Source organism: Apodemus sylvaticus, chromosome 14 (genome assembly GCF_947179515.1).
Source record: "Apodemus sylvaticus chromosome 14, mApoSyl1.1, whole genome shotgun sequence".
NCBI classification, from domain to species: Eukaryota; Metazoa; Chordata; class Mammalia; order Rodentia; family Muridae; genus Apodemus; species Apodemus sylvaticus.
In genome coordinates, this window is record NC_067485.1 from 33,608,845 (window position 1) to 33,627,460 (window position 18,616).

General features: G+C 42.3%; 2 protein-coding genes across 3 annotated transcripts in view; one reads left to right on the forward strand and one right to left on the reverse strand.

Annotated features, from left to right (window-relative positions):
- Positions 1-18,616, forward strand: part of LOC127664689 (leukocyte elastase inhibitor A) — a 230,165-nt gene that overhangs the window by 82,367 nt on the left and 129,182 nt on the right. The window lies entirely within an intron of this gene.
- LOC127664688 (serpin B6-like) lies at positions 1,115-16,590 on the reverse strand. The gene is made up of 7 exons (XM_052156801.1): positions 16,398-16,590; positions 14,772-14,946; positions 11,538-11,690; positions 9,252-9,369; positions 6,509-6,651; positions 2,936-3,091; positions 1,115-2,653 (listed from the first exon to the last, which is right to left on the reverse strand). The coding sequence occupies exons 1-7, from the start codon at positions 16,490-16,492 to the stop codon at positions 2,255-2,257; spliced, it is 1,239 nt and encodes a 412-aa protein (XP_052012761.1). The 5' UTR covers positions 16,493-16,590; the 3' UTR covers positions 1,115-2,254.

Genomic DNA, 18,616 nt, shown 5'->3' on the forward strand with positions numbered 1-18,616 from the left:
AAAGCCTTCTATGTTTGCTGAGACATCCATCACCAGGCTCACAACCCTGCCAACCACTGATCTTACTCTGTGCAGTTTCACCTTTTTTTTTATAATGTTAAATCACTTGAATTGCAGAGAATGGCCCTTTAAATTCATTAATATACACATAAAGCTCTTGGATGTCTTTATATGGCTAGGTATCTTCTTTTCAGGAATGAGTAACAGTCCGAAGTGTGGTTGTGAGACCTTGGTCTTTTCCTCTGAAGGCACTCCACTGACATTTAGAACAATACCAAATCCTGTGACTCAGAGGCTAGGTGTGATGATCTACCAAAATTGATTCTCACACCAGGGTTTCTTTTTCTCTTTCAGTCTAGAGGTAACCCTATATTAGTCAGGGTTCTCTGGAGTCACAGAACATACTGGTAGTCTCTATATAGTAAGGAAATTTGTTGATGATTTATGCAGTCTGCAGTCCAACTCCCCAACAATGGTCAGCAGCAGCTGTGGATGGAAGTCCAAGAATCTATCAGTTGCTCAACCCCACAAGGCAAGCAGGTGAAGAAGATCGCGAATCTTCCTCCTTCCTATGTAGATCTGCAGCAGAAGGTGTGGCCCAGATTAAAGGTGTGTGCCACCATGCCTGGATCTGGGATTTATTTTGTCCCAGATGACCTTGGACTCAGAGATCTGCCTGTCTTAATCTTCTGGGATTCATAACCACTATGCCTCAAGATCTCCAAGTCAAGATCCAGGTCAGAGATCATTCCAGATATAGTCAAGTTGACAACCAGAAATAGCCACTACACTCCCATAAGCAGGTTATTAAGGTGAGGTAAGCTGTGTTTTACAAAGGCTTCTGACCACATATGACAGGTATATCATGGGAGTCTGTTGTTATGGGCAATGGTGAAAAAAAATGTGTTTCAGGTTCTGCTTAGATCCAACACAATTCCGAAGCCAGTGTAGGAAAGAAATGTTTATTGTTATCAAGCCACTAATGATTGATCAGGGATGAAGAACAGGTTTGGGAGTTGAACTGTGACTGTAAGCTAAAAAGTTACAGAGGTTTTAGGTACAAAAATAAATTACAAAAGCCACATTTGTGTTTTTCTTTTTTGTTTTGTTGTTGTTGTTGTTGTTGTTGTTGTTTTGTCAAGTTACAGCTCCATTTTCCACCCATCAGGATTCAGGGACAGGGGATTTTCCTAGGAACATTTCTTTGTTGTACACTATTCTGTTCTCATTTGTGGCTTTATTTATCTGTGGTGGGGCAACTTGCCCTGCATTCATGTCAAAGTAGACCTCAGGCTTGTAGATCTCAAAGGTACACCCTGCAGTAGAATAGGATTATAACCCAGTTGCTTTACCCAGAATTCCCTTTTCCCAAGTGCTTTACAAACTAACGGGAACATTAGACATGGTGCCACAAAGTTGTAGTCCTAGCTATCCAGGTGACTGAGGAAAGGTCTCAAGCTCAAGGTGTACTTGAGCTACAGAGAGAGTTTAGGGCCAACCTGGGAAACTCAATGAGACCCTCTCTCAAAAGAAAAAAAATTTGTTTTAAAGGAAATTGTAGATACAATTTAGTGTATAGTAGTTGCCTTGTATATATAAGGCCCATAGGAAATCTCCAGTACTGTAAAAAAAAAATTACTAAGTAACCAAAAAATTGACATCCCAGGATTGCTGCAGAGAAGAAGAAGGGTGCTCACTTAGATGAAGTTTATCTCATGATGGTTCACGGCATGACAATACACTCTTCCATGTGGCCATAAAGTTACTTCAGTCTTAAAGGTTACAGTCTAGGAAAGGGTTAATGTATGTATTGAGGTGTTAGATTAAGCCCCATAAGAATGACTTATTCATAAGGAATTTGAACTTTACATACTGCTCAACACTCTTGCATTATCCTGCTGTTGTGAAGCCATTTCCCCTGGAGCTGTGTAGAAGCCCCAACTATGTTCTGCAGCTTCCAAATCTGTAAACTAAACACTTCTTTTTAATAAAGCATCCAGACATGGGAATAGTATTTTCTTTTTGTATTGTTTTGATTTGATTTGGTTTTGTATTTAATGGTCTAGTGTAGCCCAGGCTTGCTTTGAACTTGCTATGTAGCTGAGGCTAGCCCTACTTGATGTGTGATTTTTCCATCTTCATCTGCTAAAGGTTGGCTTTACAGGTATGTACGACCAAGCACCAAATTGTCACAACATTTACTGATCCACAGACAAATTATGAGAAAGAGAGTGGGCAAAGGCAGCATCCTTTCTCACGGGGAGGAGAACTGGCCACAGAACACAATCCCATTGGTCTGGCTGTGTTGGATGAAGAAAAGGAAAGGGTGGTTGGCACAGAAGTAAGGGACCATACTCCTAAAAGCTACATTGGCTGAAGTGGCAGCTGCAGCTTCTGTGCCCTCCTCATTGACTTCCACAAAGGACTTGTGAATGACCTGGGATAGAAACAAGCCTTCTTTAGATGCTATTCCTGAAAAGTCCGCCATGCCCTGCTCAAAGGCATCAGTCATGCCCAGCCTGCACAGGACATCCTTCATGTCATAGGTCTCCTCCAGTTTAAACCTTGGGAAGAAAACCTCCACCTCTTCTTCTTCCATCGTGTCCAGCCTCGTCCACTCTATGAATTTCTTGTAAGTTATTTCCTCTTCCACCTAGAAGAGAGTTCACAACCTTAGGTCAGTGCTCTTGAGGTGATGGGAAGGCTCTGTATGCCCAGGGAAGTGTGGCTGTAACTTAGTATGGTAGCTGAGAGGGGCTAGGGAGCAGCTCTGTTCTGTTTGCTAAGCATGCTTCAGGCCCTGGGTTCCACCCCAACCCCACAAATGAGTGGAAGATGGAAACATGATCATGGGAGCCTCAAAGAGCTGCCCCAGCAGAAACCCAACTGCCATTCTTTCTCCATCACAAATCTATCAAATCTCCATGATCCTTACCATTTTCAGTTCAATGTGGTCATCTGGAAGCATGATGATCATATTCAGTTCATTGCCCACATAGGGAAGCAACAGAATGGTAGTGGATATCTCTTCCACATAGGTCATCTTAAAGATAGACTTCCTAAACATCATTTGCACAGGTTTCTCCTCATTCTGTAAATAATGGATAAATATTAAGCAGAAAGAGACACAATGAATACTTTGGGCAATTGAGTTAGCCACTGTCTGCCTATTGAAACACTTTTGATTAAACTTCCAAAACAGTCCTTCAGTCCCTCACCCTCTGGAGTAATTTAGATCTTACATGTACCTCACAGGCCCAGTTTTCAAGGCGTGGTCCTCAGAGTAGAGTTTTGGAAGGAGGTGGAATCTTTAAAAGGTGGAGCCTAGTGTGGGTTATTTAGGTAACCCTTAGGATGTGCCCTTGAAAGGAATTGTGAAACCCTGACCTCTTTTCCCTTTCTTTGACTTTCTGGCCTTGAAGTGACCCATTTTGCTCCCCATCTGATCCCACCATCACCTGTCAGCATCCCTATAATAGGCCTAAGTCATGGATTCATCTCATTGGGAATTGGAACCCCTAAAGGTGAGTCAAATGAACCTTTTCTCTTCTCAAGTTGATTATCTCCGTATCTGTTAATACAGTGTCAGAATGCTGACTGACTCAATCTCCAAACACATTTGATATCCTGGACCAATAATTCTCATGTCTTCTCATGACTTTGAACATGATTGCCAATTTTACTGTTTTAGCCTGAACTTCTCTCTCAGGACTCTAAACATACATTTTATTTCCCATTTTAGGCCTTCATTTAAAGAGAAAGAATGCCCCAACTTAAGATTAAGCAAGAACACCATACTTTGTTTTACAAACTTGATCCTCCTATAATTATTGTCTGTCTTAATCAGTGTTCTATTGCTGTGAAGAAACACCATCATCACAGTAAATCTTATAAAGGAAAACATTCAATTGGGGTTGGCTTATAGGTGCAGAGGTTTAGTCCATTACCATCATGGCAGGAAGCATGGGAACACATAGGTAGACATGGTACAGGACAAAGAGTCAAGAGTAGAGTTCTACATCTGGATCAGTAGGCAGCTGGAAGAGAGAGGGACACTGGGCCTGGCTTGAACATCAGAAACCCAAAAGCCCACCCCCAGTACCACACTTCCTTCAACAAGGCCACATTTCATAATGCCACTCCCCAAGAATTCAAATATGAGTTTGTGGGGACCATTCTTATTTAAACCACCACATTGCTCCTCATGCTCCTTCTAGCTGTCAAAAGCATTACCTCTTTTTCACTCATTCCTTTCTCACACCCTGCATCTGCCCTATTACCAAATTGTATTGTCTGTCTCTTTGAAATATAACCAAAACCTGACTTTATTTTTAAACCTTGACTATCATCAGCACAGGCCTGGGATACTTTGATGACCTCTTTGTCACTGACCCCAGCACAGCAGGCATCCATTCTATCACAATGCATGTCAGACCATATCAGTCTGGTTCAACAGCCCAGGATGATGGTGCTCTACAGTCGTGACCCTCACAGAGGCTGTATATCAGACATCCGGCATATTAGATATTTACTCTATGATTTACAGCAGTAAAAAGATTATAGTCATAAAGAAGCAACACAAATAGTATTATATCTGAGGGTCATAACCACATGAGGAACTTTATTAAAGGTCCACAGCATTAGGAAGGTTGAAAACCACTGCACTATCATGAGCAAGCGTTGATGACTTTAGAACAACCCAGAATCACAACAGGAGCTTGTCCTGCTTCCACTCCCCCTCACCCGTACTGTTCCTCGCCCTTCACTTCTCCTCTATAATCATGCAGCAGTTTGTGGTTTAATGGCAAATTAGCTTCACACCCTTTCTTCCCAACAAACTGGTCCTGAGAACGTATAACCTCAGATCTTGATGTGCTGATGTCTGCTTATATACCAGTGAAGGCTTCCTCATTGTCTTTCACCCACAACCATATCCTGTCCTGGTTAATTTGATGTCAGCACAAACTAGAGAGGAGGGAACCTCAATTGAGAACCTCTATAACATGCAGCTGTAGGACATTTTCTTGATTAGTGACTGATGGAGGAAGACCTAGTCCACCATGGGTGGTGCCATCCCTAGGCTTGCCGTCCTGGGTTCTATAAGAAAGGAGGCTGAGCAAGACATAGGGAGCAAGCCAGTGAGCAGCCTCAGCACAGCATACAACTCGCTCCGTTGTGTGTCTCTGGAGCCCTTCCACCAACCAGTGTTCTTATCTATCTTTAGTGCTTACTGCTATGCCTCAGGAAAAAAGAACTTCAAGTGTCTGGGCACACTCAGCAAGTTAATGCTAGGGACTCCCAAGCCACACCTGCTGACGACATCAGTAACAAGCTAATGAACAGCAATAGTGAGGGCCAAGCAAAATGACACTTTACTAGAAACGAAATGTAGTTGCTACCAGTCCAGCCTTAGCCATAAATGGTCATGTCCTCTCTATCCATCCTCCTTGGTTCCTGACCACACTTGTGATTAAATCCTAGAAATGACTACGGGATTTGTTGGATGCCTTGTGAAAAACACAGTCAAATGTTGTTTGCGGCTTCAGTTCTCTGAGACAGCGCACCATTCTGAATCAAATGTGGCAACTGAAGGCCATTTCTGTTGTTGTGTTCTGTCTTTATTGTGTCTGCCTGAACTAGCCTTGAGTCAAGCAGCCACCTGTCCTTGTCTCTTCAGTCATGTCCTTGGTCTGCAGCTAGCACACTTTAGCCATAAAAGACTAGGATATAAGAATTCTTAATTCTGTGGCCCATATACTTTCTTATCTGCTTATCTGCTGTTAGAACATCTGTCAATAGCAAGCAGGAGTGTTTCCTAATGAAACACTGTCTAGGAAAATGGTCATGGGCTGGCATTGTCCATAACCCACAAGGTGTTAATCTCTGCTTTCAGCAGGTTTTCCCCATGCACCTCCAGATCTTAAAGCCTCCAATCACGTAATATAAATAGGCCTAATCTTAGTAATTTAATAATTCACTAATTTGTGTCTATAATTCCTATCCACTTAGTAATGTGAAATTTAAATAAAAGTTCTTATCAGCACAAAATCTTGTCGTTTTGGATCCCAAACTACTCCAAGTACATTATACTGGTAATTGTCATGTGCTGTTTGAGCTTTTTGAGAAGCTGTCTCTGTAAGAGAGGGGCCTCTCCCCTCCACATGTTTACAAATCAAACATGTTTATGAGTTCTCCTAGGTGCCTTGCCTAAGGACCAGCTATCCCCTTCCCCCCAACTCTGTGAAAAGAAAGGCAGGAAAGCCCAAGAGGAAAGACATTTCGTCCTTGAGAACAGTTGGATGATTTTAGTGTTTATTCCACAACACACAAGTACCTACTGAGGACATCCATGGTACCAAACAAGGCGAAATGGATGAGAGAAAAGCCCCACTGGTTACTGGAGAGTCCTTTCCTAGCTACCCAAAGCCATAAGAAGCACAGGCTACAGAAGACAGCCTTCTGGTGACTTTTCGAGGCTGATGTAAACGGGAGACCACTCACCACTCACCTTGGTGACTTTGAAAGGCATTTCTTGAGTGTCCTCTTTGTTAAATGGCTTCTCCCAGTTTCCTTTGAAGTAGATGGCATTCACAAGGACCAGCAGAGTGTTTGAATTCACTGAACCTGAAGAAAGCAACCCTGTAATTTTATCTGAAGAGAAGAATTAAAAACCCAGTTAGTTAAACTTTGTCTAATGCATGCACAAGGCTGCTATGCAGAAGTGCCACCTTCTTGAATGGCCAAGTACACATTTAAGGGATTTCACTGCCCCTCAAATATTAGTCAGGAATTTGTTCTTAAAGCAACACCACCATCACTGAAAAGAAAAGGAACATATTTTTCAAAACTTCTGAGACAAAAAAGACATTAAACAAAAGAAAATGTTCTAGAAATAAAAACATCATTGTTTCAGCTAATACATAAAATGTATGAGTGAGTGTTAGTATGTATCATATGAATTCTTAAAACATGAGCTAGAAAGAAGAAATTTTAAATACTTTTGAAAATGGAATGTTTGCTGGAGAGATGGCTCAGGGATTAAGAGTGTTTATATTGTAGCAAAGAACCCTTTTCTATGTAAAGTGGCTCCCAATAGCTGTGATTCCAACTCCAGGGGACCTGATACTCTCATCTGTCTCCCACAGGTGAACATACAAACTCACACCCATATACATACACATAATTTAAAAATAAATTTTTTAAAGAATGTTTTGGATAAACTCAAATTTTAAAAATAGGACTAAGGAGATAGCTCAGTCATTAAAGTGTGTGCTTTGCAAGCACAAAGCCCTGAGTTCAATTCCCAGAACCTACATAGACAAGCAAACAAATCAAAACCAAATATCATGCATATTTGTAATCTCAACACTTTGGAGGTAGACTCGGCTGGATCTGTAAAATTTATTGAACATCCAGGATGGCCTACTTTGTGAGTTCCAGTCCAGTGAGAGGCTTTGACTTTTAAAAAAGACAAAGAGATGGACGGAACCTGAGAAGCAGCAGCCAATGTCCTTTGGCCTCCACTCATGTAGAAATACATGCACATGCACCCACACATGAACACATAGACAAACCTGCACACACACACACACACTCCACACACAAATACACAATAATATTTGTGTTTTTACAAATACAAATTGATCAATAAATATATTAGCCTGTCCATGAGAAAGATTACATGGATGGAAAATAATACAGAGTTCCATACATATGTATAATTTCCTGTATCAGGTTTTTAAAACTCAATTTAAAATTAGACGAGCAGATATACAGGGCTCTTCACAAGTATACAGCACAGCTTAAAACCACAGATGAAAGAGGGTTACTCCAATCCACCTGTAGGAATGCAGTAGAACTGTAGAATATGAGCCATCAGATAGGGGAGAAAACCTGAGCAGGGAGCTCTGGACTCAGAGGGGAAACTATCCATGAAAAGACTAAAAGAAAAGAAGGAAGGAATAAAGAAAGCAGCAGTTGGCTAGGGAGGAAGGAGGGAAATGAGCTCTAGGAAAGCTGTCTAACATGGTGGGAAGCATTATGCATCACTGTTTAGAGCAGAATAAAGCTGGACCACATGCCAGAAACTGTTAATTTATCAAAGGCAGAATTGTAAAGATTACATTAATTTAGAGAAAAGCTTTTTATTTTCCTTTCACGACGGGATATCACTGTGTTACCTTGGTTAGCCTAGAACTCACTAATACAGACCAAGTCTATAGACCAAGTTGATCTCTAACTCACAAAGATCCTTCTGTCTCTGTCTCCCGACTACTGAGAATAAAATCCTGTATCACTCCACCTGGCCACCCATCAGAGTTTCTTAAGATGAGGGTCCTTATCCCAAAGTGTATCTGAATGAGGTAGGAAGGAAAAAAATTTGCAAAAGTGAAAGAAATTTGAACGCACGAGAACCAAAAACTAAAATCAAACTTTGAAATCAAACATGTAATGATCCTGGGGTGGTTCTGGCATCGATGGCCTGCACTGCATCACATGAATTCTCTGCAGCCATGGTTTGAAGCACACATATGAATTTACCCTGTGCATCCTGCCATTCCTATAATGCTAATTCACACTGTTTGGAATGCTGAGGCCCACATTCAAGACTCTTGTAAGTTAGGAACTACAGTGTTTTCCTGCACACAGTTTCTGATGTTTTCCAATCAGAATGGTTTAATCATAAAAGACAAAAATATTTTTCTATAATAATTTTCAGTGTGTATCTAATTTATACACATGCACACACACAGACACATATGCATCATGTTGAGTTGGATAAGCACTACAACCTCATTGCTATGAAAATTGCAATGTGATAATATGTATACCAAATAATTGTTCTGTGATCTAATTTTTTATTTGTTTGGTGCATACTGCTTTATCACATAAGAATGTATTAAGTGTAAAGGAGTCACAGATGAGAAAAGTTCAAGAGGCTCTGATTCAAGGAGGGGGCTATAGCTCCGTGGTATGGTGCTTACCTAGCATGCATGAAGCCCTGGAGTTGTGTCTTAGCATGGAAAAAACCACAAAATAAAAGAGAAGCATGCCCACAAAGAGCCAAGAGCTATTCTACTTTACACTTAATGTCCTTCAGAAGAAGAAGATGATGAGACTACTAAAGTAGGTGAACTGGCTGACAGTGACTAGGAGGTAACTCAGTAATCCAGAGCATGCTCAAGGCCCTGGGTTCCCGCACCAAAACCACACAACCAACCAATCAAACAAACAGAACAGACTGTGTTCACCTTCTGTCTCTTTGGCTACCCAGGTGTTGATGTGCTGCCGGGACTGCTCTGTAGCACCCTTGAAGTCCAGCTCTTCCATCTCTGCTTTGTAGAACTTGAGGCAGGAATCTTTAAAAGACTGAGACAGAGCAACATAATTATACAGCCATAGAAGTGATTAGCACCAACAGCCTCCCTCCTAATGTGAAAAGCAAGAATTCAATAGTGTACAAATGTACCTGCTGTTAAAAGGGGGGCTGGGAATCTATAATAAACCTCCCTATATTCAATTCTTCTGAATTTTAGTAATTAAGTGAGGTAAGAAAACTGTTTTAAAATGCCACAAACAGCAGACCCTCTAGGGTCTAGCTGGGGCTGACTGAGGTCATTGGGAAGACCATTGGATGCAGTTACTGTAGTGTGTGCAAAGTGAGGGTTGGCCCCACAGGAACTACAATAGTGTTGCACAGTGTTATAGGGAACATAGGATGTGGGAAGTCACTCTGTACCATCTACCCTCACAGCTTCCTTGAGACAGAAGCTGTATAAATGGACACCATTCGAGCACAGTGTCACTTAAGGCCATAGAGTGCCTGAGTGTGACAAGTGAAGTGAGGACACAACTGTTTTTTATTGAGTTGCTACATGTGCCTAGTGGTTACCACACTGGGTGGCTCAGCTTCAGAAGTGAGAAACTCACAAAAAAAGCAATCAGGGATGGGGACACAATCTAGTGAATGATTTAAAAGGGATAACTGGTCTAAAATGCACAAGGTCCTGGTTTGCAGCTAGTCCAGCCACACCATCAGATGTTCAAACTATGTTCCTGACACATGCTATAAAATGGCAGCCATGTAATGACCACCTACAAACTGCCATGTCCGAACAGAAGATGGTACAGCACAAATGGGCTGAAACATGTATTATGCTGACAGCACATACAGAATGATTCTCTAGTCTTCCTTTCAAACAGCTTGGGGCTACATATTTCATTTGTTTTCATGGTACTAGTTTTATACTAGAACTTCACAATTCTTCTTCTGTGTAAGAAATAGTCAGCCAGGAGCTGGAGAGATGGCTCAGTAGTTAAGAGCACTGACTGCTCTTCTGAAGGTCCTGAGTTCTAGTCCCAGCATCCGCATGGTGGCTCACAACCATCTGTAATGAGATCTGACGCTCTCTTCTGGTGTATCTGACTAAAGATAGCTATAGTGTTACTCACGCATAATAAATAAATGAATCTTTAAAAAAAAGTTACTCGATAGTGGCTGGAGAGACAGCTCATTAAGACAGCTAAGAGCACTGTCTGTTCTTCCAGAGGTCCTGATTTGATTCCCAGCAACCACAGTTTGGTTCACAACCATCTATCTATACTGGGATCTGATGCACTTTTCCTGTATGAAGGTGTACATGCAGATAGAGCAGTCAAACACATGAAAGAAAGAAAGAAAGAAAGAAAGAAAGAAAGAAAGAAAGAAAGAAAGAAAGAAACAAAGAAAGAAACAAAGAAAGAAACAAAGAAACAAAGAAACCAAGAAAGAAAGAAAGTCGGCCATAGCTGTATCTCAGAGGGCTCCTGTAGGTCCAATTGGGAGCGCAATTAGGAATACATATTACAATCTCAATGCTTCACATTCTTCATTTTAAAAACACATCTGGGAGCTCAAAAAAAAAAGAGTACAAAATCACACTCAACAATATCAGATTGGTAATGGTCCAGACCATTACCATCCATGGCAAAATCCATCCATGGGCAAATGGCTTTCCATGCCATGACTCAAGTTTACTCAGGACTATCAGATGATGACAGGTCATAGTGAGCAGGCCTGGGGCTGTAGCTCAGTGGGGAAGTGTGTGCTTAGCATGTGTAAGGTCATGGTTCCAACCCCAACATCAATAATAACAATAAAGTAATAATAGGGTTATAATAAATGATGATATAATCTATAATATAACATAAATACAAAAAATAAAAGAAACAAATTATAGAAATATATATATATATATATATGTTCTGATGTCTGTATGCAGAAAAATATTCACAAACAAATTTCTGTATCTGTAGGAAGACAAATATCAACTCTAAAACCTCTCTTGGCCTGGGTGAGATGAAAACTTGAAAATGGAGGAAGCTCACACTTTGCTGACTTTGTATTCTGTACAATTCTATATAGCACAAATGCACATGAGCATATACAAGAATTGCACTGGTGCACAGATAGCTGGGGGAACGGCCAGAATACACACTGTCTGGTGTATCACATAATTCCTCTCTTACTTTGCTTCATGAAAACTAGGAAGACTTACAGCTAGGATATCAAAAGTCTTTTCCCCGAAGAGCCTGTTGGCTGTTTTGAGCAAGTACTGTGTGCCAGTCCTGTTCACTTCTGTGAGAAGTGACTGGAAGCCCTGGTGAACATCTCCACCTTTATTGCTGCTGCATTTATCCAAAGACAGTGCCTGAAATCAAAACAGATTAAAAATACAACACCATCAGGCCCAACTGCTGAAGGAAAAAGACTTCTAAAAGACAATAACTCATCCTCAGAATTTCAGAGATCCCTGCTGACACTCAAGTGGAAATACCATGAATGTTCCCTTCCTAAGGTTCTCCCTGTACCCTGTCAGCCCAGAAAGAAGCAGAAATTGACCTCCAAAACCCTTCAATTCTTCATGCTCACTATCTATTCTCTGGCTAAAACCATGGTTGTCAAACAACCTCCATTGGCTCAAAGCAGGCAGCCCCGGACCTTCGACTTCAGCAGTCTCTCCTCTGCCCTTTGGGTTAGGCTGGCCCTCCCACTTTCTAACTGTGCTAGACAGTTTTATGTCAACTTGACACAAAGTAAAGTCCTCTGAAAAGAGGGTTGTTTGAATATGCTGGGCTCATGGGACATGGCACTCTTCAGAGGTATATAGCCTTATTGGAGGAGGTGTGGCCTTGTTAGAGGACGTGTGTCACATGGAGGTGGGGCTTTGAGGTCTCATGTATATGCTCAAGTCTAGTCAGTGTGACAGAGCCTAGCTACTTGCAGAAGACAGTCCCCTTCTGCTGTTCATTAATCAAGTTGTAGAACCTTTGGCTTCTCCAGCACTGTGTCTGTCTGAATACTGCCATGCATGGACTGGACCTCTGAAATTGTAAGTCTGTCCCAATTAAATGATGTCCTTTACAAGAGTTGCCTTGGTTATAGTATCTACTCATAGCAATGAAACTCTAGACAGCCTCCATAAGATTGGGCGGGTCTATATAGGACATTTTCTTAGTGATTGGTGTGAAAGGCCCCACTAAATTATGAGCACTATTATCCCTGGGATGGTGATCCTGGGTTCTATAAAAAAAAAAAAGAAGGCTGAGCAAGCCACGTGGAGCAAGTCAGTAAGCAGCACCCCTCCATGGCTTCTACACCAGCTCCTGCCTCCAGATTCCTCCCATGTCAGTTCCTACCCTCACTGCTTTTGATGATGATCTGTTTTATGAAACTCTGAGTAAAATAAGCCCTTTCCTCTCCAGGATCCTTTGGTGATGGTGTTTGATCACAGCAGTAAGTAAGGCACTGACCAACAGTATTCAGAGGTACTAGTGTTCCAGGTCTGGGCCTTCAAATACCCAGTGCCATTTTGGACTCCAGCCAACCTCATGGAAGCAAATCCAAACAATCCTTTACATACCAGATGGAAACTCCTCAAGTCAGTACCATTACACAGCATGGCCTAGAAGAGAACCACAGCCCTAGCCAGTAGCTGGTACCTCAGACGTGAGATCAGCCTCACTGGGTCTTCTGATGCTGCTGAAAAAAAGCCCATCAACTGATGGATGACAGCTGATCTGTTTTCCCAGTGGGCAGAGGAGCGTCTCATGGGCCCCAGATTCTGAGAAACAATGCCAGCAATGCTTCTGCTCATCCCATGTCAGGATGGCTAGTTCTAAAGAAACAGATGAGGCACACAGTAGCCCAGAAATTGAACTCATAGTGTTGGCTTTGGAAATAATAGCTGTAAAGGATGGGAGTTGGATGAAGTAATAACAACTGGAACCTGGAGAACAGGGTTTGTGGTGTGGTAAATATTGGCAGAAATAGTTGTTTGTGGTGAAAAGAAATTTGAGACATTGTCCCTGTGACCTTTGGTATCTGTCTAAATAATTGTGACCATCGGACTGTAATGAAAGAGTAAAGTTAAAACACGGTCATGAGGATGAACTCTAATCCAGTCTGACAAGTGTCCTTATCAGAAAGGACATTGGGTCACAGCAAACAAGAAATACATTGTGGGGACACAGGAAGTAGCTGCCATCTATGAGCCAACAAAAACCATAAGTGTCAAATAGACCTGAAGCACTGTTCCCAAGAAGAGCCTCAGCTGGTTCTGTCTCAGGTCTCCCAGCCAAACCTGACCCAATGTGATAAGAAACTTCTGGGAAGAGCCTATTATATCTGGCTCCTTGGAAGACTGAGCCCCACAAGGAGCCAGAGAACAGATAGTAAAGTCATGGGTAGACTTGGTGCAAAATTTTTGGTGTTCCTGCTCCAAGTGATCTGCAGCCTTCCGATTAACACCCCAACTTCTGTGGGGATGGGGAGTTCTGGGACAGAATAAATAGGAACCATAACATACAACTGTCCCGTGCTCAGGTGGGTTCACAAGTAGCCTGTTTGACTGTTGGCTACCTATGGATGCCAAAAATCACTGCCAGCTGCACTGCACAGGACGAAAGGTGTCCTTGGCTAGAACTGAGTCCCCTCATCCTAAGGAGGATAAACCCTTGGTATTCCCAGTGTCAGAATGAGGATTGCCTTGACAGGCTTCAAAGCAAGATAATGCAATGTGCACCCTGCATGAAGCATGGGCCATGGAGAGCTGGCCCAGAGTAAATGTGAGGTCCAAGTGTTTACAAACCCTAGAAATCTCATCCTGAGATTGCAGGAGGAGAACCACTTCCCCTGTCCTGCCCTAGGTCTCCATGTCCCAGCACGTATAGACCAGTGCCATATCAACCTTGCCTCCACCCCAGGAGTTTAGGTGGCCTGTAGCCAAGTTAAACTTTCTCTCCCCTTATAAGGTCATGTTCTGCAGCACCTGGAATTACTCCTTATCCAAATGAGGCATCCCTAGCACCCTGGCCCCAGGCAATGATGTACATGCACCCCCCAAATATTTAATTGGCTTTGTTATCCCCTTTAAAAGAGCTGTCTCTTGCTTAAATCTCTCCTGTGAGTCTTTCTCATCGTACTCACACACCCCTAGGGTCTCTTTCATCCCTTGTGTACCCTCCCCCCAATTCTAAGGACTCAGGATCTACCTGTCACAGCCAAGGCTGATTGCGCTATAATTTATGGTGAAATGGAGCCTGAATAGAAAACCTCCACCCCACCAGCACTAACTGGTCAAGGTACTCGTGCCAGGATCCCAGCAGGGATAGCACATCCTCCCCATCCTATATCAACCGCCAGTTGATCACTAAGAGCAGTCACTTTGAGATCTGAACCAGCTCAACTGACCATCAGTGATACTTAGCTGCCGTGAAGTGGGGTACGTTACCTGACACATTTGGCTTGCAGTCGTTCCTTTTGCCCCCATGAAGACCATGCCCAGGGCTGAGGAGATGCTCATGGGTGAGAAAAGTATATTTTTTGAGCTGTCTTCACCCAGTGTTTTCAAAAGGTTTAAGGCAAAGGTGCCATTGGCTTCCAGCAGAGGATCCATGATGACGACCCTGGAATAAGGGATTACAGTAAACGTCAGATACACACAGGTGGATGTGTCACCTGTGTCTTCACTGTCACTGACACAGTGATGCTGTGGCGCAGTACCCAAAGGGACACACACACAGCATGGAAGTAAAGATCACACTCATTAAATGATAAGCCCCGTTGGGAACAGATAGGCTAATTCAGGGCCAGGGCCATGTCTTTTTAAACTGCAAATAAATCTTTCATTACATGAAGAGCCACAAGGAGTCAGGAGAGAGGAAAAAGGGCAGGAATAGACTCACTAGCAAGCAGCAAGCAGCAAACACATCATCAGAGACTGGAAGCATGAGACTGCAAAAGCAGGGCCTGTCTGCTCTGACATCACTCACATACAGTAACCAAAATCCTGTTTCCCCAGCCAAACAAATCTGCCGTTCTAAAATGCTCTAATGAGCCCCTGAATAGTGTGTGAGAACAAGTAGAGCAAGAAATGAGGAAAGAAAGTATCTAGCACCAAGGGACAAGAACCCAGCCCTAGGGCATGTGAAGAGACAGACCTGTTAGCTGTGGTCAGACTGACGAGGACGCTGACCATGTAGGTCCAGGCCCCAACCATATATACTCACAACCTTGTTCATAGTATTTCAGTTAACTGGTATTTTTTTTCTCTTTATTTTCAGAACTGTTCTTATTGGCTAATAAGAATCTCCTTAAACTGTATACTTTGCTCTGAGCTGTTGGTCTCAAGCATCCTGGCTTTGTGGCAATAAAAGTCTTTACACCCTCTCTTTAGCATATCTAGTTCAAGGGTATAATGTTGCTCTTCTCCTGCTTTCTGTTAATAGAATTATTGTGAATAGAGCTGAGTCTAGGAACTGAAAACCGAGCTGCTGCGATTGGGCACACCAGCAACAAGCAGAAAGACACACTTCCTGTCACGGCCTAAGAGGACTGACCATACATACAGTGGAGGCCACCTTGGAAGCTACTTTTCACTTGACTCTTGTGAGACACACTTGCACTTGCAGTCATTCCCAGGGGCTCAGCTCATGACTCTCAGATTTCATCGTTCAAGTGTGTCCATGGACCACATTGTCCACAGGACTCCATTTTGGATGCCTGTTCGGTAAGTTCTGCACGGCTCTGTCCCTTTGCCAGTATTATCAGTTCTGGGACCAAGGAGCTTCCTGCTTCATGCCTTCATCCTGATGTCTCAAGCTGTCCAATTAGTTATTTTGATTTATCGTTTTTCTGATTTGATCTTTATCCTTCCATTCCACTGAGAGATTACCAGGGTCTATAATAGTCTGGGGTGTGATTTTTACATCTGAATCTTTGAGTCATTGCTTAACTGCTTTCAGCCATCACTTTTGCCACTGAGAAGTCTGATTGACATTTGACCCCAGATCTATTCTTCTTCCCTTGTCCTAAACTCACCCCTGACTCTGGGGGACTTATTCCCCTAAGACAGTACCTGTGGCCCCTTCTGAGCTCTTCTTCCCACACTGACACAGAAACTTCCTCCAGCAACCTTCTCACTCCAAATGTCTGCAGGCACCTCCTGTCCATGTTCTGTTCATCCCTCTCTTGACCCGACCTTGCTATGATGGCTTAAAAGCCTCCTCAGCTGTCAGTTTAGCATGGCTCTAGGAGAACAGGGAGATAAAGTACCTAAGACAGACTATTTCAGTGATTGTAATACCTAAATCCTTGGATGTCTAAAGTCCATATATTTTTATTCGACCACCTCTTCCCCATTTGGGCAGACCAGGTCGAAACCTTGAGTAAAATTGTCCAGAGATTGTCCAGAGGCATGAATTTGAAAATAACTATTTATTACACAACAATAAAAGAATTTTACTCTCAGTTTGCAATAGATAAATCTTCAAGACTCAGTTAGTCAAAGGCATAAAAATAAAGTCCCATGCTCACCCTCCAATGCACATAAATCGTTGCATAATCTGAAAATGCTCACTGCTGTACAAGTTCCATTACAGGAGTGAGAAGGTCAGTGATACAACACTTGCCTGTGTGCCCTGGTCTCTGAGCTCAAACCCAGCACAGTAAAAATCACATCACTATTAAAACTGAAAATGATTTTTAACTAATGACATAGGACATGTTAAAAATCACATCATTCTTAAAAATGAAATCATTTTCTAATAGCAACATAGTATGTGCTATTAATGTGTTAGTACTGCATATTTTTTAGACATTTTTAATCAGTCTCCTGAGTCATTTTGGGATCATTTTCCCTTGCAGCATCAGTACCATATTTAGGCACTGGCTGCCTCCATGGATAAGGCTTAGTAAGCTAGTAAGGCAGGAGTCATCACTGAATTATGCTTCTTGACCTCCTTAAGGATGCCTTCATTTCCCCCACACAGTGGGACCATTTAAATGGTGGTTTAATGAGTGGTTGGGCCCTTGTTTGGTTCACATTTCTTTTCCTATGCAAGGGGAGGAAGGTAGATGAAAAAAGTCAGGAGTTAGACACACAGTCTTGTTCTGATGTCTTTTTGGTCCAGGTCTGACAAGCTTGGAAACAGGGGCTTATGGTCTTTAATGAGATTATACAACATCCACTTGCGTGCCCTCATTTTAGATGTGGGGAAAACAGTTGACTCTGCTCAGATTCCATCTACTGTTTCTGAATTGAGCGAGCTGTGATTCACTGAACTATAATTAGATGCTTTAGATCGGAATTGTTCTGGCGTATATATAAATATTCATACCCATGGATCTGAAAACTTTTAGTTGGATCTGAAGATAGCAAAATCCTTAGGTGCTCAATTCCTTTATATTAACATAGTAGTCTGGGCACATGGCTAAGAAGGTAAATGTCTTGCCTCACAAGCAGGACCAAGGAACAACATAAAAGACAGGAGGGCACAGCATCCACCTGTAATCCCATCCACTGGAGGAGGAGGCAGTGTATTCCCCTGAGCAAGCTAACTAGCCAGTGGGCAAAATGGCTGACTCCAGGTTCACTGAGAGACCCTGCCTGAAAATATAAGGTGGAGAAAACATAAGAAAAAAGATGCCAGGCATCACACACGTGTACACACATAGGAACATACATGTACCCACACAAGAAAACACACATGATATGCAAAACAGTTAAATCAAAAAATCTTTGATATTTGGTATTTGATATAACCAGTCTGCATCTTCCTGCATTCTTTAAATCATCTGTAGATAACCTACATTACCCAATACAATGGAGATACCAGACAAACCAACCTTTATAGCATACTATTTAGAACGGAAAAGGAAAAACAGTCTTCCCATGTTTGAATTGGAGTCTTACCATAGTGTCAACCAGGTTGTCCTCCAACTCTTATCTTCCTGCCTCAGTCTCTTGAATGTTAGAATTAACTACAGAGCACCTAGCTTCTCCCAAAATAGTTTCTATCTGCTGTTGATTTTTATATCCTGAGTCTGGCTGACTAGATGTGAAATCCATGGAAGAAGACACTGGCATCCAAGCGAACTTGCTTTAAGGAGCCAGATGTGAACCATGCTTCCCCTCTGCATAACAACAGAAGCCATAGCGGGTACAGTTACTCAAGGTAGTTCTCAAACACGAACTGCAGCCATTCCTGTAACCACATTCATATCGCTGGGCCCCAGCACAGCTTACAGGACCTTAACTCAAATGGTATTTGATAGTCAGACCTACCACCCCCCCCC